This window comes from Opisthocomus hoazin, chromosome 2 (genome assembly GCF_030867145.1).
Source record: "Opisthocomus hoazin isolate bOpiHoa1 chromosome 2, bOpiHoa1.hap1, whole genome shotgun sequence".
NCBI lineage: Eukaryota > Metazoa > Chordata > Aves > Opisthocomiformes > Opisthocomidae > Opisthocomus > Opisthocomus hoazin.
Genome location: NC_134415.1, coordinates 49,977,328 through 50,003,366, shown reverse-complemented (window position 1 = coordinate 50,003,366; position 26,039 = coordinate 49,977,328). Strand labels below are relative to the sequence as shown.

The window sequence follows — 26,039 nt, the reverse complement described above, 5'->3', positions numbered from 1 at the left end:
TTAAATATGTATTACTTCAACAAAGGCACTACAGACAATGCAGAAAAGTACAGAAGGTATGAATGTGCTAATCTCAGAGAAAGGCTCTGATACGGCAAGGCATCAAGGCCATCGGGAAGCAACTTTTTTCCCAAAGATTTATTCAACTTTACAAAAGCATTACGGTTTTACTTTTAACTTTTTGCAGGCTCGAATGTGGGAAGAGAATCACCGTCTAAATGCCATAGTGCAGGAGAATGTTGTCTTGGTATTTTGGTTGCTTTAATACCCAGTTTGGCATAGACTATGTTAGCCCAAAACGATACATGGCAATAAATTATGCTGAGTACTCAAAACCGTCTGCTGTCATTCCCACACCAGCTTAAGTCAAGCGAGACTTAGCTTGCTCTTCAGCGCTTACTGGATGAGAACAAACCAATACAAGAGCAATTTCTGTCTTTTTACCTCTCCTCTCTCTGAAAGGGGGTGTCAGGAAGGTGGCACGTGAACTGGAATGCCCCCGAGCCCCTTTTGGAAGGGAAGGCGCGCTGGCGGGACCCACTTTCAGGCAGTAGGCCACCCCGCTCACCACCGGGTCCCGCCCCGCCCCACCGGCAGCTCGGCGCTCGCCCCGCTGCAAGGGCTCTGTCAGCGCCTCACTCCCCACGCAATGGTCCCGCGGGGGCAGGGGCCGACCGAGGAGTTTCCCCCCAGCTTCCGAGCGGGACGGCGGCTGGCAGAAACGTCGAGGCGCATCTTGAAGGTAAGAAAACCTCCCTCGGCCGGGGGCGGGAGGCAGCCCTCCCCTCCTCGCGCAGCCTCTCCTCAGGGGAGATCCCGCCCCGCCACCCGCTCAGCAGGCGTCCACCGCAGCAACCCTGCTTCACCAGCCCGCCTCCTCCCTCCTGCGAGGAAACGAGCAGCTTGTGCATCCCTCGGTCTGGGCCACGGGGAGTATCTGCTCCGCTGCAGCTGCGTCTTAGCCTGTTTCGTGACCCGCCAAGCGAGGCGGGCTCGTGGGTCCCCGTGAGACGAGGGGCGGCGGGGTGCGGAGGGTGACCGCCTCACAGCTGCGCGCCGCCAACAGCCGCCAGGGGGCGACGGGCGGTGGGGGCGAGGCCTGCCCGCCAAGCCCCACCCCGCCGAGTACGCTCCCCCGCCCCGTTGGTTGGGCGCCGCAGTGCCCGTCGGGAAGGAGGCAGTGGTGGCGCGGCGGCTAGAAGGGGCGCGAGCCTTTGGGCGGCAGTTGCGGGTCGGGCTACGCGGTGCGTGCCATGAAGGAGACGTGCGGGTGAGGCGGCCGGCTCCTCTCCCCTCCTGTCTCCCTGAGGGGTTCTTCCCGCCGCAGCCAACTGAGGGGACTGGCGGGGCGGGAAACCTGCCTCCTGTCAGGGAAAAACCGCCTTTAAAATAAATTGTAAACCTTTTCCGTGTGAAGGCAGGGGGTGTGGGCGCGGGTTAAGGGCGCTGCGGGAGCCCCCGTTTTCGGTGTGGTTCTCCGTGCCTATCTTGGCGTTGTGTTGTCGCTGTAACCTAGCAACAGCTTGGTGGGCTGCAAGCTGGGCTTGGGCTGCGCAGCCAGCGTAAACGAGGGGGGGAAAAAAAGTGATTTTCTCCGAATGTTGGCGTCAAGAACAAGGTGCTTGAACTTGCCAGCAGGTGTCTGCAGGCTTTTTTTAGCCTGAGTTTGCGTGATAGGAATGAAAGGTGTAGCTGGTGTTATTTCAGTGAAGGTCACAGGGTTGGGGTTTGCTTTTGTTTAGGTTTTTTTGTTTGTTGTTTTTTGTGCTTTGTACTATCAATTTTGGTGGCTTACGAGGTGATTTCCAGTCATCCCAAGAGGAGGCTGGAGTGATAAATTCCTATCCAGCTCGAGGCAAGCTGACCTCATGAGTCCAGGAAATGTGTTTGTGGTCAATGCTCATGTACTGCACTGATAGCTGAAGGCAACACCTTGAGCTGCAATAGTGTCAGCTTACCTGTTGTCCCCCAGAGTATGCAGGAGAAATAGCTTGCAGCTTTGTAGAGCTATAAATAAGTGACAAAACCTGGAATTAATCAATTTAAGTTAATGTCTTTATAGAATTAGGATCTATAAGAACAGAAATATGGTGGAGCTGTTCACTGTGGTAGGCAAATCGTAGCAAGAGTCAGTGAAATGTTAAACTGCAACAGACTTCTCATTTAAACAGAAGGCTGATGGATGAATAGATAGTATGCCATGTATGCTGCTTTATCTCTTTTCTTATACCTGGTATGTAATATGCCTAGCAGTCTGATATGCTTGAGAGAGAGAGAAGTAAGATTTTTTTTTTTTTCCTTTTTTTTTCTTTTTTAATTCAAGAGGGGAAGAAATTCTGTTGGGCATAAGTCACTTTCTCGATAAAACTTTCCAAGTCCTATTTTCCTCAGCTGTTAAGTTGTGAGATCAAACTTTCAGTAATCATGCAAGCAACTGAAAAATATCTACTATTGACTAAAAGAACATAATGTTAATAATATCTGATATATGTAATTAGAGACTGACATAAAGGATAATATCAGTTACAGTGTCCATAGGAAGAACGGGTCAGTGAAAGGCAGATGGTGGCCTTCTGTATGCTGGAAAGATCGTGAACGCTAGCTAAGTCAAAAACCCATTCTTGTCTTGTGCAGACTTTCTGAAATGCAAGTTGTACAATGCAAGTAATACACGAAATGTAGGAAGCTGCTGCTGTAGGTGTTTTAATTTAGATGTAATGCACAGCAGTTAAACATAGGCTTTTCTTCTGTATTTGTTATGTAAATTATATAAGAAGGGAAATATTCATTATGAATATTTTTACTTATGAAGTGGAAGTTGACAATGCCTATAAACAAGGCAAGGTTGTAAGTAAACAGCCGTTCTGATTGGGGGTACTAGTTGATAGGACTACAGTCCTAATAAACCCCCAGCTTTTTTGAGAACATGTAGAAGAAAATTTGAAAAATGAGTTCATAGAGAGGAGGGGGAGAAAACAACCCACTAGATGACTAAAAGGTGCATCTGTAGTTGGATAAAGCTACTCTGAGAGGAGAAATCCATCTTCCTTCCATGGAAGAGTAAAGGCAACAACAAGAAATGAGGAACTTTAGTAAGCTTTTTTTTTTTTTTTTTTGAAATCATGTTGAAGCTGTCCTTTGAGCATTTTCTAATCACATTCTAGCTGAAGTGGGTGAGATGCCTTCAATAGTTAAAAGCATCTCTGCGCTAACCCAGCTAATATTTGAAGTTGTCCATATATGAAGTAGAAAAATACCCAGTTGAATAATGGCATAATTAATCCCTTTAGCCTTGGAGTCTGGATATGGACTCTTTGACAAACATGATGAGGTGTATAGACCTTTTAATGTCTCCCCTTTTTGGTACTAGTGCTTCTGTAGAAACCCTTGATCCATTAAGTATAGTTCTTATCTCCTGTCCCATTCCTTCCTCTCCCGGTTTCAGCTGATAATGCAAAGTAGGGCTTTTTCCTCCATTTTTCCTTTCCTAAAGCAAGGGTTCTATTGTGTAACAAAAACAGCTAATGCTGCCTTTAATTTAATGTTGTCCTGCCGTGTCAGTCCTGTGCTCCTTCTGACTCCAAGTAAGTCTAAACGCACAGGGCAAGCAGAGAGTTTGAGGCAGAAATTATGCCTTGCTGTAATTGGAATTCCAGGGGCAGTAGCCCTGTGGGCTTCCAAACCCAGGTACCTGGTGTCCTGCTCAGCCTAACTGGGCAGTGAGCTAACTAAACCAGATTTGAACATCCTCTACAAACAGAGCTTAACTTGGGCTGCTTTATACGCTGACGTATGTCTCTTGGCTTTAGGTAAAAAAAAGATGTATGTAGAGCTAAGCTTCTGAACTATACAAATTGAACAATCTTTTAAGAGTACAAGTCTCTCCTAGCAACATTAGCTGCAGCTTGGTTGATGTTTTTATTCATACTCTTCCATAAACAAAACCAAGGTAATACTGAATTTACTGCATCAACTATGTTTAACAGAACACTTCATTATATGTCCTTCCTCTAGAATCCACTGTAATGCCCTTCCAGGATCAGTAGAAGCACAGCAAATAGATTTATCTAAAAGAAGCCAATGTTAAATTGTCTGTTTAAAGTTAGCAGGAAGCTGATGGGAATATCCTTAAATCAAAACTGATACAAAACAGAAATGTGTCCAAAACTTCTGCTCTATGTAGTGCCACCCTTGGATCTCAAACCTTTTTGTTTCCTGGTGATCAGTTCTAACTGTCTAGAGCAATGCAAATAAGTTGTATTAAGACAGTAGCAACTTGGATCTTTTCTTATACCCACAAATGTTTTTTTAAAAAGTAGTTGTAACTTCTAAGGTCAAGTTATCTAAAAATCATTAGCAGGATTTTTTTTCTCATTTTTTCTTAATGCTGGGTAAAAGAGTAGAAGTTTATTTGAAAACCTGTAAACTGTAGGGTGTTTTCCAGTGATGTTGTGGTTTTTTTGCTTTTGTGCAGTCTTCAGTATTTTGTTTTCTCCCACAGTACTTCTAGGCTGCAGAACCAGCCTCAAAGGCACTATGGAATTACCTCTCCGATTAGCTTGGCTCCTCCTAAGGATGTAGATTGCATTCATACTCAGAAGCTAGTTGAAGCAATGAAGCCATTTGGGGTGTTTGAAGATGAGGAAGAACTGAATCATAGGTATAACAAGATTGCAACATTTTTTAACCTCCTGGGCTTTTTTAAGGCAAAGTTAACATCAATTTTCTTTACAGGCTGGTTGTTCTTGGTAAATTGAATAACTTGGTTAAAGAATGGATTTCAGAACTTGGTGAGAGCAAGGTAAGAATTTTTTTTATATGCTCTTGTCAAAACAGCTGCAGCCTTTTTATTTCTTTTAAAGGCCATTTTGCAAGGATTTATGCTGAAGTTCAACTTTTAACTTCTAAAGTATCAAGGAGAGCTGTAGTAACTGCCATTGAAATAAGGTATAAAAAATAGTTTGGATCAAGATCTTGAAGTCTTTGGGGCACTGAATAAATTTCTGAAGTGGCCATATCAGTTGACTTGTAGGGGTTAACAAAGCTGAAAGAGCATATTGTGGGGTGAGATGGATCTTAAATAGGCACTAATCTTGCCCTAAACAGCCTACAACACTCAATCTAGTTTGAAATTATTACACTAGACTTGCCTTTTGTATAGCTCTTAGATTGTGTTAATTTATGTGCCTCTGCCGCAGGGAAGACTAATAATAGGTCTTAATTTGTGTAAACTAATGACAGGACTGCTACATTACTCATCTTTTGAGTTGCAAGCACTTGCTTCAGAAAAAACAGTATCGATCTTTTAGAATAACGACTCGGTATGGGAGTGAGAAGACATCCGTTTATAGAGGCTGTTGTAGCTTTTCCAAATAACTTGTGTGCTAGTTAAACTTGCACATAGGTCAATGTGTATCTTGTGTTCTAAAGTAGACTTTCTCTTCTACCCACAGAATCTTCCCCCTTCAGCAGTAGCAAATGTTGGTGGCAAAATATTTACTTTTGGTTCTTACAGGCTTGGAGTACACACTAAAGGTAGAAACTTTTGTTGTCTGGTCATAATGTTTGAAAATGACTTCCAACAATAACAGAAAAAATGGAATCTCTTTGCAGGTGCTGATATAGATGCTGTTTGTGTTGCTCCTAGACATGTGGAAAGATCGGATTTTTTTCAGTCGTTCTTTGAAAAACTAAAACATCAGGAGAAAATAAAAAATCTGAGAGTGAGTAAGCTATTGTATGGCTTCTACAATAAGAATATTCATGTTAAAGACTCGTATTGGTCATGAATGTCTTGCAAGCCAAAATACAAACAAGAAATTGTTTCTGAGCACCTTCTATTTTATGGAGCAGGAAAATGTTGAAGATAAACTTTTTGTTGCTTTCCGCAATGACTGTACATCACATAAGAATCTTGGTGGTACACTTCCCTACCCATGGTTTGGGAGTGAGTCAGCTGTATCAAAAAGCAAGGCTGTCTCTAGGAGCCTTCCTATAATCTTAGATGTAGTAAGGGGCTAGGAAATAAGGTAATGGCATGCAGGAAGAGGAAGGTGCAGCCTGAGAACTGAGGAAATTAAATGTGATATGGAAAGGCTTCTGTCAGGTACCTTTGCCATGGAATTCCTCTGGATGTACTTTAAGATCTCGAAGTCATTCTTCTCTGGTCGTGTTCCTGTCTGGCTACTCAGCCTGAGACTTTGCAGAAGGGATGCACAGTCGCCTTTACTTAAAGTTCATAGGAGCTGTGCTGTGAACATACAAAACTACTTTGTAAAATCACCCTCAGGTGCATATGTTGTGAACTGAATTCCTGAGAAGTGTTGCTCTTGGCCTAGTCTTCATTATGCAGACATTTTGAAAGACTTCATGTGCATAGCTAATGAGCCTTCATTTAAATGAACGTCACCATGAAACAGACTGTGGGCTGTGTCAGTTCTAGCAAGCGGTCTACAAAACTGAAAACTATCCCATAAGGTAGCTGACAGCATCTCGGGCACGGTGGAAAACGAAAATACAGGAGACTAGAACACACTGTCAAATGTGGACAAAATGTTTTAGACTGGATGTTAACCAGTAGTAATATAGCTACAGAAATTCGTTACTTTTCTTCCTCATTGCCAAGGTAAGTACCTTACAACCACTGATATTGATAGCTCATTGTGGAGGAAGGCCAAGGCTCACCTGGAATTGAAGCTGGCAAGGGATGTCAAAAACAACAAGAAGGGCTTCTTCAACTACATCAGCAGCAAAAGGAAGGCTAGGGACAACGTGGGGCCGCTGCTGAATGAGGCGGGTGTCCTGGTGACGGAGGATGCGGAGAAGGCAGAGATAATGAATGCCTTCTTTGCTTCAGTCTTCAGTGCTAAGACTGGCCCTCAGGAATCCCAGGCCCGGGAGGTAAGAGAAGAAGCCTACAGAGAGGACGACTTTCCCTTGGTCGAGGAGGACTGTGTGAGGGATCGCTTAAGCGATCTGGATGTCCACAAATCCATGGGCCCCGATGGAATGCACCCACGAGTGCTGAGGGAGCTGGCGGATGTCATTGCTGAGCCACTCTCCATCATCTTTGAGAGGTCCTGGAGGACTGGAGAGGTGCCCGAGGACTGGAGAAAGGCCAATGTCACTCCAATCTTCAAAAAGGGCAAGAAGGAGGACCCAGGGAACTACAGGCCGGTCAGCCTCACCTCCATCCCGGGAAAGGTGATGGAGCAGCTTATCCTGGAGGCCATCATCAAGCAAGTGGAAGAAAAGAAGGTTATCAGGAGTAGTCAGCATGGATTCACCAAGGGGAAATCATGCCTGACCAATCTGATAGCTTTCTACGATGACATGACTGGCTGGGTAGACGAAGGGAGAGCTGTGGATGTTGTCTACCTTGACTTCAGCAAGGCTTTCGACACAGTCTCCCATGATATCCTCCTGGGGAAGCTGAGGAAGTGTGGGCTGGACGAGTGGTCGGTGAAGTGGATAGAGAACTGGCTGAATGGCAGAACTCAGAGGGTTGTCATCAGCGGCGCTGAGTCTAGTTGGAGGCTGGTGACAAGTGGTGTCCCTCAGGGGTCAGTACTGGGCCCAGTCTTGTTTAACTTCTTCATCAACGACCTGGATGAAGAGTTAGAATGTACCCTCAGCAAGTTTGCTGACGACACCAAACTGGGAGGTGTGGTAGATACACCAGAAGGCTGTGCTGCCATTCAGCGTGACCTGGATAGGCTGGAGAGCTGGGCAGAGAGGAACCTGATGAGGTTCAACAAGGGCAAGTGCAGGGTCCTGCACCTGGGGAGGAACAACCTCATGCACCAGTACAGGCTTGGGGTGGACCTGCTGGAGAGCAGCTCTGCGGAGAGGGACCTGGGTGTCCTGGTGGACGACAGGTTAACTATGAGCCAGCAGTGTGCCCTGGCTGCCAAGAAGGCCAATGGGATCCTGGGGTGCATCAAGAAGAGTGTGGCCAGCAGGACGAGGGAGGTTCTCCTTCCCCTCTACACTACCCTGGTGAGGCCTCATCTGGAGTACTGTGTCCAGTTCTGGGCTCCCCAGTTCAAGAAGGATGAAGAGCTACTGGAGAGAGTCCAGCGGAGGGCTACAAGGATGGTGAGGGGACTGGAACATCTCCACTACGAGGAGAGGTTGAGGGAACTGGGCTTGTTCAGCCTGAAGAAGAGAAGGCTGCGAGGGGACCTTATAAATGCCTACAAATATCTGAAGGGTGGGTGTCAGGAGGATGGGGCCAAGCTCTTTTCAGTGGTGCCCAGTGACAGGACAAGGGGTAATGGGCACAAACTGAGGCACAGGAAGTTCCGTCTGAACATGAGGAAGAACTTCTTCCCTCTGAGGGTGACGGAGCACTGGAACAGGCTGCCCAGGGAGGTTGTGGAGTCTCCTTCTCTGGAGATATTCAAGACCCGCCTGGACAAGGTCCTGTGCAGCCTGCTGTAGGTGACCCTGCTTCGGCGGGGGGGTTGGACTAGATGACCCACAGAGGTCCCTTCCAACCCCTACTATTCTGTGATTCTGTGATTCTGTGATTCTGAGTGCTCGTTACAATACATGATCAGCCTCTGAATCTCTTGGCTAAATAACTTTTTAAAGCTAGTCAGTACTGTATTGGTGCTAGAATGCTTGCAGCTTATAAACAGTTTTGTTGGTTCAGAAGCAACTCAGTCTTTATATTGAGTATTTTGCATTGTAAATTCTGTACTGTATTGTAGTTTAGGAAAAATGTTAAAGTAGCAAAAGGTGTTTTCTTAGACAATTATCCTCTCCTTTACAGGCAGTTGAAGATGCGTATGTACCAGTTGTCAAGTTTGAGTTTGATGGCATTGAGGTAAGCATTGAATTTTTTTCTTTGAGTAAATTGTTTTTTCTTGCTTTGGAATAGGATACCTTCTCCAGGGACCTGTGACTGTGCTATTTTTGGAAGGTTATTGGCATCTTAAATACCTCTTTAAATATGCTGACCACAGTCTATCCCAGGAGCAGACATTGCAGTAGAATGGGACCTGATCGGAAAATAAGACTCTAGGAAGCCTGGCAGGCATGGGAACATCAGCGACATATTTTTTAAATCTGCCAGGGTAGTCTACATTGAATAGTATTTATCTTGTGAGGATTGTGTAGAGGGGGAATAGAGACAAGTGTCCCTGCTGACTGTTCTTAGCTCTGACAAGCTAGCTTTCTACAAAGGGCTGCATAGTGTAGTTCACTGTATGAATCATGTGAGCAGACTAAATGTTTTGTTGCAAATAAAAAATGAAGTGGTTAGGAGACAAACAATCTGGAAAATGAAAAGTATTCATTTGACTGCTGCAGGTTTGTCAGCTACAGCAATCCTTGTATCTTGAATACATACTAGACAGTGAATAGTGCTTGGTATCTCAAGTGAAGACACTTGAATGACTTTTTTGTGGCCTTTATCTGGTATAGACATTCACAGAATAATTTTCTTGCCTCAGACTGTACTAAGAACCAGGTACTGCAGGATCAAAAGAGCTTAGTGCATAAAGAAAACGCTATCTGCTTTACTGAAGTATGGCTGAAGTGACCGAACTTATGTCTTAATTCTAGGATTAATTTTAAGTTCCCTTTTAATGGAAATTCTAAGTTTAGAGTATCTTTTCAACTTAAAAAAACGCCTTCCTTTCCCTAGCTTAAAAAGAAAGAGGGGGTGCAATGAAGGTTTTGTAAATAAAGTATGCAACTTACAGCAATTTTTTTGAGTTTTCTGGCAAATAAAACTCTTGGGAGATGTATCGATAGTCACATAATTCTAAATACAAATGTTAACCACTCTTTTTACATTTGACTAACTGTCCCTCACTAGTGTGGTGTTTTTGCAAACAGTGCAGCATTCTAACCCACGGCTGACACTTCTTTTCCTCTTAAGATTGATCTTGTGTTTGCAAGACTGTCTATGCAAACTGTTTCTGATAATCTTGATCTCAGAGATGACTCGTGTCTGAGAAGCCTGGATATAAGATGTATACGGAGCTTAAATGGTAAGCATATTTGCACATATTTTTAAAAGACAGTGTTACTAAAATTAGTATAGAATGCACATTATGCAACCCAGACTTCTGTACAAGATGCAGAAACTGGTGTCCTGTATACTTCAGATCCATGGAGGTGGCAAGTGGACTTAAATTTAGATGTTTCAAGGAGTTGTGTGTTCAGATAGACCTGTATTTTGTGTTTCTTGATCAGAGTGTGTGCATTGTTCCAGTGTGCCACAAACTGCTTCAGATGAATAGGTAGAGCACTTGATAGAGAAGAATGTGTTGTAGTTCATGAAAAACAATGAAGATATTTAAAGTACCTGAAGCCTAATTTGCTCCCTGTTTAATGCTGACTGGTTTAATTGTTCCTGGTTGTCAAAAGAAACCTGCCATTCAGAATCCTGTAGGAAGGCCTTATTGAAAGGTGTTGGCTATAGTCTAAACTATAAAAAAAGCTGTTGAGGGCACCGGTTACCTGAAGTGATATTGAATGTTATGGTAATCTATAATTTTTAAGATAATACAAAGCAAGTAGTTGAAACTTGTTTTCATGGGCTTTAATATTCAACTGTAAGCTGTTGATCCAGTATAGCATAAAATTGACTTGTACCTGTAACTAGGCACTTCTGTACTTTTTTTCTTACAGGCTGCAGAGTTACTGATGAAATACTACATCTAGTGCCAAATAAAGAGAACTTCCGGCTCACACTCCGTGCAATTAAACTGTGGGCAAAACGTGAGTAATGTGGTTGTTCACGATCTTTGAACTTTTCAGAGGTACCTCATGCTGAAAAAATAAGACCATTAGAAGTACTTAGCTTTGGATAGCTGTTTAAATGACAGTTTTTACACTAAAAGCTGTGTTTAGTTCAAATTCAAGGTCTGCCCATGTGGTAGATTCTGTGTGGTTTTTAATGGGGGTAGCATGGGGAGGAGAGGGGAGTGTCTACAAGACAAGGTGTTGCATTGCGTATCAGGAGCCCGACTACAAATGATAAAAATGCCAAGTTAAGTATGAAAGCTTGATACATAAGGAATAAGAAAATATTGTTTGCGCATGTGGCTAGAGTAAGTGCTAGAAGAGTGGCAGAACTTTCTTAAGGGAAGCTGGAGCGAAGCTGTTAGCAGCGTAGGCAAATTTCAGAGTACCAGTATTTTGAGAAGTAGTGTGGTAATGATTCTTGTTCTCATCACTGTAAGGACCAACAATTATGGCCTCACTGCACTGTAAAAATAACTGACTTTGAGGCTGAAGTCTACTAAGTATTCTATAGATTCTGAAATTGGTGCTGTAAATTTGAAGGAATATGCTTGGGTGTTGAAAGATTACAGGCAAACTACAATGCATCCATTCTAGGACGTGGCATTTACTCCAACATGCTGGGATTTCTTGGTGGGGTTTCCTGGGCAATGCTAGTAGCAAGAACATGTCAACTCTATCCAAATGCTTTGGCTTCTACTCTTGTCAACAAGTTCTTCTTGGTATTTTCAAAATGGTAAGAGCTATTGTTTATTTTAATTTGCATAAAGAAGTAACACTTCTAGGGATGGTTCTTTATAAAAGATTTACATGGACAACATTCAGTCCTCCCCTGAGTTACATGACAGAGTTTTAAATGTACAGTTAGTTACTGGCTTTTCTTATATAGGGAATGGCCAAATCCTGTATTGCTGAAACAACCCGAAGAGAGCAATCTTAATTTACCAGTATGGGACCCTAGGGTATGTAGACATCGAATTCAAAGCCTTTAAACTTTATTCTAACTTAAACTGATGCTAAGCAAAATTGTTTTAATGTCATAGGTGAACCCAGCAGACCGATATCATGTAATGCCTATCATCACCCCAGCCTATCCACAGCAAAACTCTACATACAATGTATCTACATCAACGCGAGCAGTAATGGTAGAGGAGTTCAAACATGGTAAAGTTCTTTCCATGTTTATTAGCTGATTAAAAAGTATAATTCTTGCTATATGAAACCACATTATCTGAATCAGTTATATTCTGCGAGGTGTTTTGCCCTTTTGGGAAGTACGCCCATTGCAGGCAACAAGGGACTAGTTTTACAATGAACTGTTGTAGTAGACCTGCACTGTGCCAAGGGAATTCCTGCTTTTTGTTCTGTTAATTACTGTTAAAAACCTTTGTCTTGTAAAGTTTGTATCATGCTCTGCTACTCTTAAACAAAATGGTAATAAGGTTTTCAAACTTAATTGTAGGTCTTGCAGTTACAAATGAGATTCTTCAAGGCAAATCAGACTGGTCAAAGCTCTTTGAACCACTGAACTTCTTTCAGAAGTACAAGTATGTATTAAATCTGTTGTCTGAACTTGAAATTATTTACTTACTGTGTAGCATAGTTAACTTGCAGTCTGAATAAGAAGATGGCATTAATGTTGGTATGCAGAAAATGGAGGTAGTCATATGAGTTTTGGTAAGGGTAAGGACAAGGAAGATAGAAAAACTGTGTGTGTTATGTCACTGATAGTGTTTTTTATTAGAAAAAGTCAACTATGATACTTCAAATATAGTAGAATGCAATTCTAAAGGATGTAATCAGTTTTTCTTCAGTTAATACTGCGCTGAACATAGGACATAATCTATTATGTCTGGAAGTCATATTCTGTACATAGAAGGCAGTTTTGGTTTCACTTGAAGGAATATGAAGTCCTGAGCTAGTACATTAATTTTCCTTTTTTCTAGACATTATATTGTGCTGACTGCTAGTGCCTCTACTGAAGAGCATCACTTAGAGTGGTAAGTCTTGTTTTAGATGTGGGTTCAATACATAACTGAAACTGAATTCAGTGTTGCACTGTATTTTTGTTAACTGTATTAACAAATTAAGTATTAAACTGTGCAACTAGACGTGGAATACAGTACCAAGTTAAGTAGACAGTTCATCAGCAGAATTAGAAGCTTTCTCATGAAGGGAAGTTAACATATATCTTGCTGGTTTAAGAAGTCAACCTAAAGATCTGAGTCATGATGAGAAGGAGCGAAGAGGGTTAGTGTGCCTGAAGGTCAGATGCTCTGCATCATCTGCAAAAGCAGATGCAAGAGGTCTAAGGAGACTGCTTACCTAATACTACTTCAGTTAGGAAGATGCTCCTTGTTGCAGAGGCTGAAGCAAACAGGGATTACTTGATGTAATTGGATGCGTAATGGATGCTGGAGAGCTGGATCTCTTACTGACTCATAGAGCAGTGGTCTCCAAACTTTTTTGATTGTGCACTCCTATCTAAAAAAAAATAGTTTTTGAACATGTACTTGCAACATGTATCTACTTATTTAGAAGTTACATACACATTACTGAAGTTGTAATATTTCTTCCCATACCCCAGTGAATTGTCCTGTGCACCCCCTGGGGTACACACCCCCCACACTTTGAAGACCACTGTCCTAGAGCCTTAGAAGACTTGATTTCATAACTTTTCTTTTACTGGATGTAATATTTAATTTAGGACTAGATTGCACTCAATAGTAAGTTGCTCTCGTTGTGCAGCCAGCCTGTTCCAGAACCTACTTTTCTCCAGTGAAGTGAAACAAGGCTGTTTACTCTGGGTAAAACCTGTCTGCGCAGAGCATCTGAATGTTGATAAATTGTATTTACTATGTTTTAATCTAGTAATGTGTTCAGACATCTTGCATTTAGTGCTGAAAATTATCATTTCAGCATGCTTGGTAGTGGATAGGTAAATTGCAGGAGTGCTGATCTACTTTGTGAAACTTAATGTGAGAACCATCCCAGTTGTGGTTAAAGGAAATCACTGCTTAGGCCCTGATATTTGTCACTGTCTGAAGGAAGATATGCCAATAATAACTTGTTCAACCTATGTGAATGCACTGAATAACTGAATCTTGAAATAAGGGGAAACGGTGAGGAATTAAGGTACTGCATGTGTTTTTCTTAACCTCACTTAAGAAATGAGTACTTTGCATGCTTTGCTCAAGTAAGCAAGGAAAATAGCTCTGTATAACAGACCCCTGCTCTGAGGGCACCTTGGTTATACTTCAAAGTTTGGCTTGCGCTTTAAGGCAAACTGCTGAATTCTTGTGCTATCTGTGAAAGACAGCTTACTTAATGTTTAAAAATAGCTCTAATAGAGAATACTTTTTCCCTGAACTTCCTAATACATTTACTTAAAATGTATCAGCTGCAGCTTGATGTCGGTCAGTTAGGTGTACAACAAGGAGTTATGGGCAGAGGGCTTAGAGCCAAATAATTCTTAGTGTAAAATTTTTTTTAAGTAAACAAAGCTTACTGTATCTCACGATAAAGATGAGGAAAGTTCTGGCTTCAGTAAAAGCTGATGCTTTTGTAGTGACAGAAATGGAGGCAAATGGGGCTTGGTTTTGCATCTGGGAAAACTAAATATCAGAAAATAAACTTGCTTCAGTTTGTCTGCTATAAGAACATGTTTAGTTCACCAATTCTTGAATGGATTTGGGAATAGGTAGCACATCTCTGTTGTTCATCAACATAAGATACTTTTGAAGAATGTACAGATTTCTGACTGCTTTCAAAGTTAGCAATATTTTAGGTAAAAGGGTAAAATGCCAGTGCTTTATTTAAATGAAGAGACCTGATGGGTCTGAGATGCATCCCAGAGTCCTGAAGGAATTGTCTGATGTCATTGCCAAGCCACTCTCCATGGTATTTGAAAGGTCAGGGCAGTCAGGCAAAGTCCCTGGTAACTAGAAGAAGGGAAACATTGTGCCCATTTTTAAAAAGGGAGGAAAGGAAGACCCTGGGAACTACCGACCTGTCAGCATCACCTCTGTGCCTGGGCAGGTCATGGAACAGATCCTCCTAGAAGCTACGCTAAGGCCCATGGAGGACAGGGAGGTGATTCAAGACAGCCATTGTGGCTTTACCAAGAACAAGACCTGACTGACCTACATAGTGGCTTTCTATGCCAGAGTGACTGCATCAGTGGACAAGGGAAGAGCTATGCGTGTGATCTATCTGGACTTCTGTAAAGCCTTCAACACAGTCCCCCACAACATCCTTCTCTCTGAATCAGGGAGATACAGATTTGATGGGTGGACTGCTTGGTGGAAAAGAAATTGGTTGAAATGTCACAGCCAGAGGGTAGTGGTCAATGGCTCGATGTCCAAAAGGACACTGGTGACAAGTGGTGTCCCTCAGGGGTCTGTATGTTTAACATTTTCATCAATAACATAGACAGTGATATCGAGTGCACCCTCAGCAAGTCTGCAGATGGCACCAAGCTGAGGGGTGGGGTTGACATGCCTGAGGGACGAGATGCCATCCAGAGGGACCTGGGCAAGCTTGAGCAGTGAGCCTGCAGGAACCTTGTGAGGTTCAACAAGGCCAAGTGCAAGGTCCTGCACCTGGGTTGGGGCAACCCCTGGTATCAATACAGCCTGGGGGATGAAGGGATGGAGAGCAGTCCTGCAGAGAAGGACTTGGGGCTACTGGTGGATGAAAGGCTGGACATGAGCCAGCAATGTGAGCTCGCAGCCCAGAAGGCCAACCGTATCCTGGGCTGCATCAAAAGAAGCGTGGCCAGCAGGTCGAGGGAAGGCATTCTGCCCCTCTGCTCTAGACCTCACTTGGAGTCCTGCATGCAGCTCTGGAGACCCAGACATGGATGTGTTGGAGTGGGTCCAGAGGAGGGCCACAAAGATGATCCGAGGGCTGGAGCACCTCTCCTGTGAGGACAGGCTGAAAGTGTTGGGGCTGTTCAGCCTGGAGAAGAGAAGACTCTGGGGAGACCTTATTGCAGCCTTCCAGTATCTGAAGAGGGCCTATAGGAAAGATGGGGACAATCACAGAATCAAAGAATGGTAGGGGTTGGAAGGGACCTCTGTGGGTCATCTAGTCCAACCCTCCTGCTGAAGCAGGGTCACCTACAGCAGGCTGCACAGGACCTTGTCCAGGCAGGTCTTGAATATCTCCAGAGAAGGAGACTCCACAACCTCCCTGGGCAGCCTGTTTCAGTGCTCCGTCACCCTCAGAGGGAAGAAGTTCTTCCTCATGTTCAGATGGAACTTCCTGTGCTTCAGTTTGTGCCCATTGCCCCTTGTCCTGTCGCTGGGCACCACTGAAAAGAATTTGGCCCCATCCTCCTGACACCCACCCTTGAGATATTTGTAAGCATATATTAGGTCCCCTTGCAGCCTTCTCTTCTTCAGGCTGAACAAGCCCAGCTCCCTCAGCCTCTCCTTGTAGGACAGATGCTCCACTCCCCTCACCATCCTCGTAGTCCTCCGCTGGACTCTCTCCAGTAGCTCCTCATCTTTCTTGAAGTGGGGAGCCCAGAACTGGACAGAGTACTCCAGATGGGGCCTCACTAGGGCAGTGTAGAGGGGAAGGAGAACCTCCCTCGACCTGCTGGCCACACTCCTCTTGATGCACCCCAGGATCCCATTGGTCTTCTTGGCAGCCAGGGCACACTGCTGGCTCATGGTTAACCTGTCGTCCCCCAGGACACCCAGGTCCCTCTCCGCAGAGCTGCTCTCCAGCAGGTCCACCCCAAGCCTATAGTGGTGTATGGGGTTGTTCCTCCCCAGGGGCAGGACCCTGCATTTGTCCTTGTTGAACCTCATCATGTTCCTCTCTCCCCACCTTTCCAGCCTGTCCAGGTCACGCTGAATGGCAGCACAGCCTTCTGGTGTATCTACCACTCCTCCCAGTTTGGTGTCATCAGCAAACTTGCTGAGGGTACAATCTTTTTAGCACGGCCTGTTCTGACAGGACAAGGAGCAATGGGTTTAAACTAAGGGAGGGTAGATTTAGACTGGTTTTATATGGAAGACATTTTTTTCAGTGAGAGTGGTGAAGCACTGGAACAGGTTGCCCAGAGAGGTAGTGGAGGTCCCGTCCCTGGAAACATTCATGGCCAGGTTGGATGGAGCTCTGAGCAATGTGGTCTAGTTGAAGATGTCCCTTGCTCACTGCTGCTGACCTCTGTAGGTCCCTTCCAACCCAAAGCATTCTGTGATGTAAGAGACTTTGTGATCGTGATTCATTTCTTGGGTAAGTTTCTGATGAGACTGTGACTAGATCATTTGTTTATTTAAGGAACGCAATTTTTTCAGTTTGGCTTGAAGAGGATAAACTCTTTTCACTGATCAGTCTGCAGGAAGAATTGCATCTTTACTCAGGTGTAATTGAACAGTTGTGCTTGAACTTTTTCTAAACTGCTCTTGTCCTTGATCTTTGGGGTAAAAAGGAGTTTTGCTGCACTTCAAAATGCAGCCAGAGGTGCTGGGATCTGCTTGTTGATATTTTCATCATAGATTATAGCTTGAAATGTTGTATCTGAACTGTGAAGAGTACAAGTTAAATTTGTTTACTTCTGCCTTTGGAAACTTTAAAATTCAAATGTCACTGGAAAATGCCACAGTTAAAAATGAGTAAATATCTCTTTTCTTATTAGGATTGGCCTTGTCGAGTCTAAAATTCGTGTGCTGGTTGGAAATTTGGAGAGGAATGAATTTATAACGATTGCACATGTAAAGCCCCAGTCTTTCCCTGGCAACCAAGAACTCTGTAAACAGTGAGTTTCATTATTTTTCTGAAATAGGGTCTGGCCAATGTATTGTAACTTGTTTCTATTCATTCACCTTGGCTAATCTGTGAGAGATGTTCAGTTACGTACCTACTGTTTTGTAGGTACAAGCTCTGACAGGCAAGGTTCTGAGCATGTAAGATCTGTTTGAAGAAGGGAGAACTTCAGAGAGAAAGACTGAGAACTGAAGTATGGGCTGACTCTAATCTTTAACTGCCGCATACAGCTGAACTCTTTTGCTTAATCTCTTGAGAGTAGATACTAGCATCCCAATAACTGCATAAATGATAGATTTTTGAATCTGTCTTTTTAGGAGTGGATATGTGTCAATGTGGTTTCTTGGAATCGTTTTTAGGAAAGTGGAAAATGCAGAAAGTGTTAATATTGATTTGACGTATGTTATACAGTCATTCACAGATACAGGTAAGCATATATTCTGCTCTAGTCTTGTAGGGTTTAATTTTTGTATTCTAGGGGAAGTTGCTTCACAAAGTGATTTGTGCTTCTTTCTGGTATTAGCTGTCAGATAATTCTATAGAGAGCAATGTATAGAAGGTTAGCTTTAAAAATGTACTATTTTGACACTTTGGCAAAGTGAGTTCATCTCGAAACAGAAGTGTGTACTACACTGTGTCATACACCATATGGAAAATAACAGTTCTGCAGATCATAGTGTTAACAGTCGTAGCGAAATTGCATTTCATGAAGTGGACAGTTAAATGTGAAGCCAGGAGATTACCGGGTGTAGCTATACTTGTCAAAAACAGTTGTCAGTCAGTGAACTTTGAAAGTGGGAATTAACTGTATCAGGCTCTAAAATAAGCTGTTAATAACTGTTGACAGTATTTTCCCAAAATAATAGTTTGTATATGATATGATCTCAGAACTTTGCAAGTCAATGAGTTGTCACATTGTAATTGCATGCAGTCTTGCATGTAAACCTTCATGTTCATCTTCCATTATTACTTTTGATAGATGTAGAAACAAAGTAATATTTCAAGTGTTGATAGATAATGCTAGAAGAAAAGGGTTTTGTGGTGAGGAGTCATTTGAAAGTATAGCTCTTTTCTGTTACCTGTTTAATTCTTCCCAAGCTGACTGCTCACATGTGTGTGCTGTCAGGTTCGCACCTCGCTATTATAATGAAGAACTAAAGAAATCGGGTTATTCTTCTGAAGTGGCGTGTTTGGACAAAGAGTTCTAAACAGTGGACTCCTTTAAATGTTTGTTTGCACTGATGAAGAGTTTATCCATAGTACCAGCATGAGCTGTCTGTTGTCTTGCTCAGACAACCGGAGTAAATGAAGTAAAACCTGACCTTCTTTTTAGCTCATGCTCTGGGATATGAAAAAAAGCACAGAAAATTCCATCAAAACTCTTGTCTGAGTTTCAAGCCAGGCAGAGGTGACTTCCTCAGACTTGCCATGTTATCTGTACCAATGTTTGTCTTGTACATTACATCCAGTGGCACTGTTTCAATCTTGTGGCAAATGTAAATGACGTCAACATGGTTTATGTACTCCTAGGAGGCTAGAACTAATGTTAAATCATTTATTTCTCTGCACAAACTTTATTAGTATAGCTGTGTGCTCTTAGTTTAGTGAAGCACAGCCTATAGTATGTTTCGGATATAGGGTTTGAATCCAGAGAGATTGAACAGAAAAGCTATTTCTTGAGAGGTGTGAAATACTTTGGCAAATGTGGGAGTGACCAGTAGTTGTGTGCAAGAAAGCTTTTATCATGTTCTTTGACTTTAAGAGAATATTTTTAGAGAGCAAAGGTTAACTTCAGGTTGTTGGGCTCAAAAATATAAGCTACAACACTAAATTTCCTGTTAGTTTACAGGCAGGCTAACAACCTCAACATGCTGAAGGAAGGTATGAAGATTGAGGCAGCTCATGTGAAGAGAAAGCATCTTCACTATTTTTTGCCTGCAGAAACCTTACAGAAAAGAAAGAAGGTATAATAATAATTTGGCTCTTCTAGCAATATTTTTTTTGCTTTAATAATTACTTGAAGACTTCATTATTTTTTTAACTGTTGTTTCAGCAAAGCATGCCAGATATTAGTCGAAATTCTAGTGGGTTTCAGTGCAAAAGGACTTCTTCGGATGGAAGCTGTTTGGACAATTCCAGAGACAGGGACTCCAGAACACCATATAATTTGTCTTCATTAAATAAGATATCTAAATTGGACACCTCTGCAGCAGAGATAGAAAGGTTAGCACCGTAACCTTAGAAGTGTGAAGAAGATGCTTTTAACTGACTCAAAATGTGAATGATTTCTTGACAGAATCTATATGGATCATAAGCATGGAGGGTTCTAATGGCTTCGGGAACAAAGCTGGCATCTCCTTTGGGCATGTGGCAGGAGATAGGTTAAAGAAATCCTTGAAAAAATTAATGTACCTGAACACATAGGAATGAAGAACAACTTGATACCAGAGAAATTGTTTGGTTTGAATATAAATCCTTTTAGGTTACTGTGTAACTTGAAGCTGAGTATTTTATGTGTTCGCAACTGTTCTTTCTAACAGAAAGTATGGCTAATGCTACACAGTGTTAAGTTTTAATAAAGTGCTGATCTTGATCACAGGAACGCTAGAGCAAGAGCTGACTTTGGAGCAGTATGAGAACTCGGGCAGTAAAGTGCCTGTCACTTCCTGGGAAGTCTGTTTGTCCATGAGCTACTTCAGCACAGGAGGAATAAGTAACCTTGGGAGTAATAGCCCAATAGTACCAAATGTGTAATGCCTGCTGTGTGCAGACTGTTTGGTACTGCAGGAGTAGCATGCAAAAAAAAAAAAAAAAAAAAAATTTGGTACACATACGGGTAGAGCAGATACTCCGTGCTGCTTTTGGTGAATGTTCTGGATATACTAAGCTGGAAGACAGTACCAGTACATAGAGACTCACTAAAGAAAATGCTTAGTTTAGATTCGTGGTCTGAAGTTCAGCAAAATTTTGATTGTCTGTGAGTTTGTGTTGTTTAGTAAAGCTGAGATAATGAGCTAAGAAGGTAGATGTTTGGCTTGCATGAACTTTCTGGAAATGAAATATGTAGTATTTTATAAGCTAGCATTTTATAACTCTAGCATCTGACTTTTACAGAAATACTCTGTACCAGAGATCTAATGGCACTAACAATAGAGAGAAGATACCTCATGTAACTGTGCCATCAGCATCTAAGGGATTCTCAATTCCTGTTATTGATTCAAGTATGTATTGAAGTAGTGGGTGGAATGCAGTCTTAAATTTCATGGCTGAACTCTAAAAGCTCAGTGTCTCCTACAGAAATGGAAGCTGCAGTTGCATTAAGAACATCAGGACCTCCAATTGGTTGCACCATTCCAGGACACAACGAAACTTCTCAATTCAGAGCACATTTTATCCAAGGACAGCATGAATTAAGTAGGACTCCCATTACAGATCTGAGGAATGCTGCACCTAAACGACCTTATTCACTGACCTCTAAAGGACCTCATTCACCTACGTCAGAAGAATGCCCCAAAAAAGCAATAGATAGAGAAAAGGTAAGGAAGTGGTGCTAGGCCAGGATAGGTTTGAAATAGTATTAATTGTTGGTGTACAATGAATGAAATAACTGAGAAGAAACATATACATCCCCAACAGATTCAGGAATCTAAATGTATAGCTATTTTTTTGCAAGATCTGGCACTAGTGACTGTTTCTGGCCTGGTGGCAGGGTCTCTAAATACTACTGTGTTTATATATTACTCCACTGACCAGTTGCTCAATGAGCTTGCTCCTTTGGAAGCAGTTCTTAAAACAATTCGGAAAAAAATTATCTCAAAATCAAGAGGATATGAGTCTTATAAATACAAAAGTATGAGCTAATCTTGTTCTGGCAGATGATTCTTGAATGCCTATTGATAGTGTTGTTGCTTTAGGAATCAACAGCCTACTCAATAGGTTGTCTGCTGCTCAAATGACATTGTGGAGTTGCTTTTTAGTTAAATCTTGGTTTTGTGGAAGCTTTAATACATGCTTTTTTTTATTGCTATATATAAATTCCCTTAAGTAGCTGTTCTTGTGGCTTGACCTCTGATTTGAGACAGAGGCAAAGAACAACTAGGGAAAAAAAACCCTTAATTTTGACACTTGTAAAGAATCAACTTGCAGAACTGTTATCTAGTATCAAATATTTCAAGGTTTGGGTAGTAAGACTTTTTGAGAGGCTTGAGATTCCTGTGTGGTAACAGTAGTCTTGTCTAAAAGTTGTTTTAAGAATGGCCACTAATACATTTAATGTGTTGACTGGAAGCTATATCTAAATATGAAGGTAATTTTAGTATAGCAATTATTTTAAGTCTGAGTATTCTATTCTTCTAGTTAACTGGCCAGGATTCAGCATTCAAAGATGGTGGCAATCTAGAAGATGTCAGGAGAAGATCTACGGAAAATGTAATTTTTGAAGTGGTTTTACCCAGTAGACTAACTGAAAAGCTGAATGGACTGTTCTAGTGCCTAGGCTACCTCACATAAATACTTCATACATTTATTGATGTAAACAAAAAAGACGCCTTTTGGTTTAACTTATTTCAGTCTTCATTTCTCAAATATTACATCTGTATGACTTATCTTTTAGATGTTACTACTAGATGATTTGGTAGTATCTAGCTTCTTGCCGTGCATGAAATCAGATTTTATTTTTATTAAACCACTTGTTTTAGTTTACATCAGTGAATCTACTACAAAGATTAAAGCATTTGGCCTCTCAAAGGGAGGATAGAGAGCTCTAGATGTGATGTAGCTTGATACTGAAGAAAACTAGAGGGCACACTGTCAAATTGAGATGTCGTCTTGTTGGTAGAGCAAAGGCTGAAATACCTGAGACACTGTATGTGTGCTTACAGGGCTTTAAAAAGAAAACAACCACCACCACTAGCGAAGTGGAGGTTGTTTATTTAGTTTTTAAGTATCCTAGCTGCCAGACCTTGCTGTCTCAAATCATGAATTTGACAATGGCTGCCTAATAAATCCCTTCTGGCTTTTTAGGGTGTCCTTGGAGGAAAATCCATGCTGATTCCAATTATCAACACATCAAGATCACAGGTATTATTTATTATGCCTTTGTGTTCATAGGTAAAGCAAAACTAGAATTTTCATCTTATGTACAAAGACTTATGTACTAATAATCCCTGTAAACCTTGTAGTTCTATGTAATTGGTGAGCTTTTGCCTATCGTGCTTCCACCAAATTGAATAGCTGAACAATGACCTGACAAAGTTTACTTACAGAAGTGAAGCCAAAGTTTTCAAGTTATTAAACTGGAAAAACCATATTTCCGTGCACTCACACTGACAGTTTCTTTCCTGATTTGCCATTTTTAGGCAAAAAAGGTCTGTACTCCTTGCAGATCTTCCATACGGTCATCTGAGCTCTTACTATCTTAAATACTTGCATAGTGATTTCTGTGACAAGACTTTGGAAACTTTGAAGTGTATAAGTGGCTTTAACTCTTCTGTGTCACGTAGAATGTTGTGAAATTGAGGGTTATAAGACTGAAAGTAATCTGGACAGCAGAGACATTCTGTTTTCGTGATCCATGGATCTGAGAAGAATGGTAGCTTCCTCTATGATGCTGTTGAGCAACTTGCAACTTATTTCCCCCCTCAGGAATATAATTATCTCAATTGATGCTAGGAAAGAAGCGTGCAGAGGGGAAAATGCTCTTCCTCTGTAAGCTGGTGGTGACTAAACAAGTGGTGTGGTGAAAAAATTCTTCTCTGTAAATACTTGGGTTTGGACTGTACTGTTTTGGTATGTAAAGAATGTTATATTCAGCTATGGAAAGCGTTTATCTGCTGCTACTTCTGAAATAGTGAATTTAAAACTTTCTTTTTATATGACATTTTTGTGTTTTGTAGAGGCTTTCCAGTAAAGAACTACCTGATTCTTCATCTCCTGTTCCAACAAATAGTATTCGTATTATTAAAAGATCCATCAAACTTACCCTTAATGGGTAGCTGGTATCTCTTCAGGTAAAGATTATAATCACTTGTTTAGTGGTCCATATTATCAATGTGTATTGTAGTTACTAACAAAGTATGGAAGGCTACTGTTGCCATACTGCAATTTGGCCAGTTAAAATCATGGTCTTACTTTATAGTGTTGTTAGATGCTTGCTTCCTTTTGAACTATTCTTTGCATGTTCTTGTAACAGTTATCCTTATTAGTCTTTTTTAAAAGTCTTAACTGTCACTAGCTGAAACAGCTTTTGAAAAAAGCCACAAAAAACCGCCTGTCCTGTGACTTGGATTCAGAATGTATGTAAACAGGGTTAACTAGTCACTGCAACCACATTTTGGTTTCAAGTGTGTATGAATGTGCTTGTATTTGTTTGTGCTTTCCTAGTTCTTGTGCATATACTGTTCTTATCTTAAATTATTTTCCCATTTGGCACATACACTCCTGTGCATCTGTCACAATGGTGCTCAGCTTCCTCAGCTAGTAGCTTTCCACTGTCTAGCACAGCCATGCACTACACAAGTATTGTCTCCCATGGAGGCCCATAAATAATTTAAATAATGAAGAAAATGCAACAGAGGATACTACCAAGGTATGGAGATGACAGACATGTCCCATGCCACGTTATCTAATTTTTGTCTTAAGTCTACTCCAGCATGAGACTTGAGGGTTTTTTGTTGTCACTGGGTAGTAAAGCTAAACTCATAACACACAGCTGAAGGCTGTTGTGACACTACTACCCACCTGCAAGCTGCAGTCTTCAAAGCAGCTGGCATGCAGAAAGTGATTTCAGATAAACATGTTACATGAAAACTTGTAGTAGTCTTAAGTCTCATTCTGTAAACTGATAACACTGCTTACCTGGTTAAATGCATTAGGGTTTTTTGAGAAGCAGGGAGAAATTCTGATCATATGAAACAAATGTTATGCTATCTCTCTATTGTAATTTGTTTATAATCTGGTGTTTTTGTAAATGAAGTTGTATGTTTTTTCCAGAGTATTTTTGTATGTACTGTAAAATACTGTCTTCCAAAGAGAAATTTAAATTCTTCAGTCTCTTTTTTTAATGTAAATGGGATCTGCTTAAAAACCCCAAACAACTAAACCAATTGTAAGGCGAGGTGGGGGGCAGTGCCACAAAAAAATGTTCTACGAAATTATAATGTCAAACTAGTGTAAATTTGAGGAGACTATGCACACTGCTTTCTTGCTTCCAGCATTTCCAGGTTTTGAATTAATGCCCTCTGAATAGTGCGCTTTGTAAACTGCATTGACAGCTGAAGTCCTAGTTTGCTATGTGGACAATGGATACCCCTGAATTCTTTTAAAATTAGTTCGTTGATTTAAACAGTAGTTCTGAGCTCTGATCATCTTAAACATCCACCTAAAACCCTAGGGACAAGACCAAAGGACTGTAAAGGAATAATAAGAGGCATATATCTTGTAAGGTCTTAATTCTCTAGCATTCCCCCTACTGCTAGTATTCTAAACTCGTGGAGAAAGCATAACTATATTTATCACAAAATACTTATTTTTTTCCTTATTACCTTTGGTTTCCAACTTGCTTCAAGTGCATTTTATCTCTTAGCAAATTGGCCTTAGTGCATTTGAGAGGTCTTATTCTTCCTTCTCCCCTCCAAAAAACCTAGAACTTTGACTGCAAGGCTTAAGTTTAGTCACAGGTTAAAACTAAGAAACAGGGCCCATGTTACTTGAGCTGCTTTTAGCAGAACTACACCTTGAGTTCATAAAATGGTTACCTCAGTTTTGTGACCTGTGTTAAAACCATGGTATTTCAATATTTTCAAGTCTGTGTACTAGTTACAATATGTATACAAATTCAGCACCTGTGTAAATAAAAATCCATTATGAATTTGAAGGAATTAAAGCTGAAGTTAGGTGATAAGATAAACAGCAAAGCAAATATGAAGAGTAAGGTTTTTGTAGTAGTCTACAAACTTGTAATATTACTGTGCTTTTAAGCAAATTCTTTCACTTGAGTATTCCAAGACTGTTAAGGGCTGTTTTGTCCTTAACCTTTATGTTAGCATGTGCATTTATGCAACTATACTCAAAACTAACCTAGCTAATGGATACCAAAGTATATGCGTCTACACAGATTTTTTTTTTTTTGAACTCTTGCTTTGCAGTTATCGTCTAATTGCTCTTACTTTTTTTTTCCCTCACCCTTCAGGTTTTAAGAAGTTTCAGAAGAATTTAGGTTAGTAGTTTCTCAGACTTGATCCAGCATAGGTGAGATTACATGCTTTATCTTAATATACCCAAACTCAGCGGCTTGCGGCTTGCCTTAGTGCAGAGGCACATCACTGTTCTGGAGATTTGCTGAATGTTGCAGAATTTTGAGGACTATGCAGATTAGATTTTGGCTGTTTTAAATAAAGTTCAAAGTGTAACAATTCAACTTAAATGTTTTCCTTTGTTTATGGAGCAAGTCCTCTAAAGTGATTGGAGGGAAAGTTACTCATCCATAAAGACTTAGTGAGGGA

General features: G+C 41.4%; 1 protein-coding gene across 1 annotated transcript; it reads left to right on the top strand.

Annotated features, from left to right (window-relative positions):
• The first annotated feature begins 1,253 nt into the window (after positions 1 to 1,253).
• On the top strand, positions 1,254 to 23,531 carry PAPOLG (poly(A) polymerase gamma). The gene is made up of 22 exons (XM_075413561.1): positions 1,254 to 1,270; positions 4,502 to 4,660; positions 4,735 to 4,801; positions 5,454 to 5,535; positions 5,614 to 5,723; positions 8,777 to 8,830; positions 9,890 to 10,001; positions 10,645 to 10,734; positions 11,356 to 11,494; positions 11,648 to 11,720; positions 11,802 to 11,922; positions 12,221 to 12,305; positions 12,705 to 12,758; positions 17,411 to 17,530; positions 17,856 to 17,965; positions 19,381 to 19,502; positions 19,592 to 19,761; positions 20,653 to 20,759; positions 20,836 to 21,074; positions 21,895 to 21,966; positions 22,561 to 22,617; positions 23,433 to 23,531. The coding sequence occupies exons 1-22, from the start codon at positions 1,254 to 1,256 to the stop codon at positions 23,529 to 23,531; spliced, it is 2,259 nt and encodes a 752-aa protein (XP_075269676.1).
• Positions 23,532 to 26,039: the final 2,508 nt, after the last annotated feature.

Bases quoted from the DNA above. Each gene is read 5' to 3' on its own strand.
- PAPOLG (XM_075413561.1), top strand. The intron at 4,802-5,453 runs GTAAGAATTTTT...TTCTACCCACAG, and splicing joins CAGAACTTGGTGAGAGCAAG to AATCTTCCCCCTTCAGCAGT. The intron at 21,075-21,894 runs GTAAGGAAGTGG...CTATTCTTCTAG, and splicing joins AAGCAATAGATAGAGAAAAG to TTAACTGGCCAGGATTCAGC.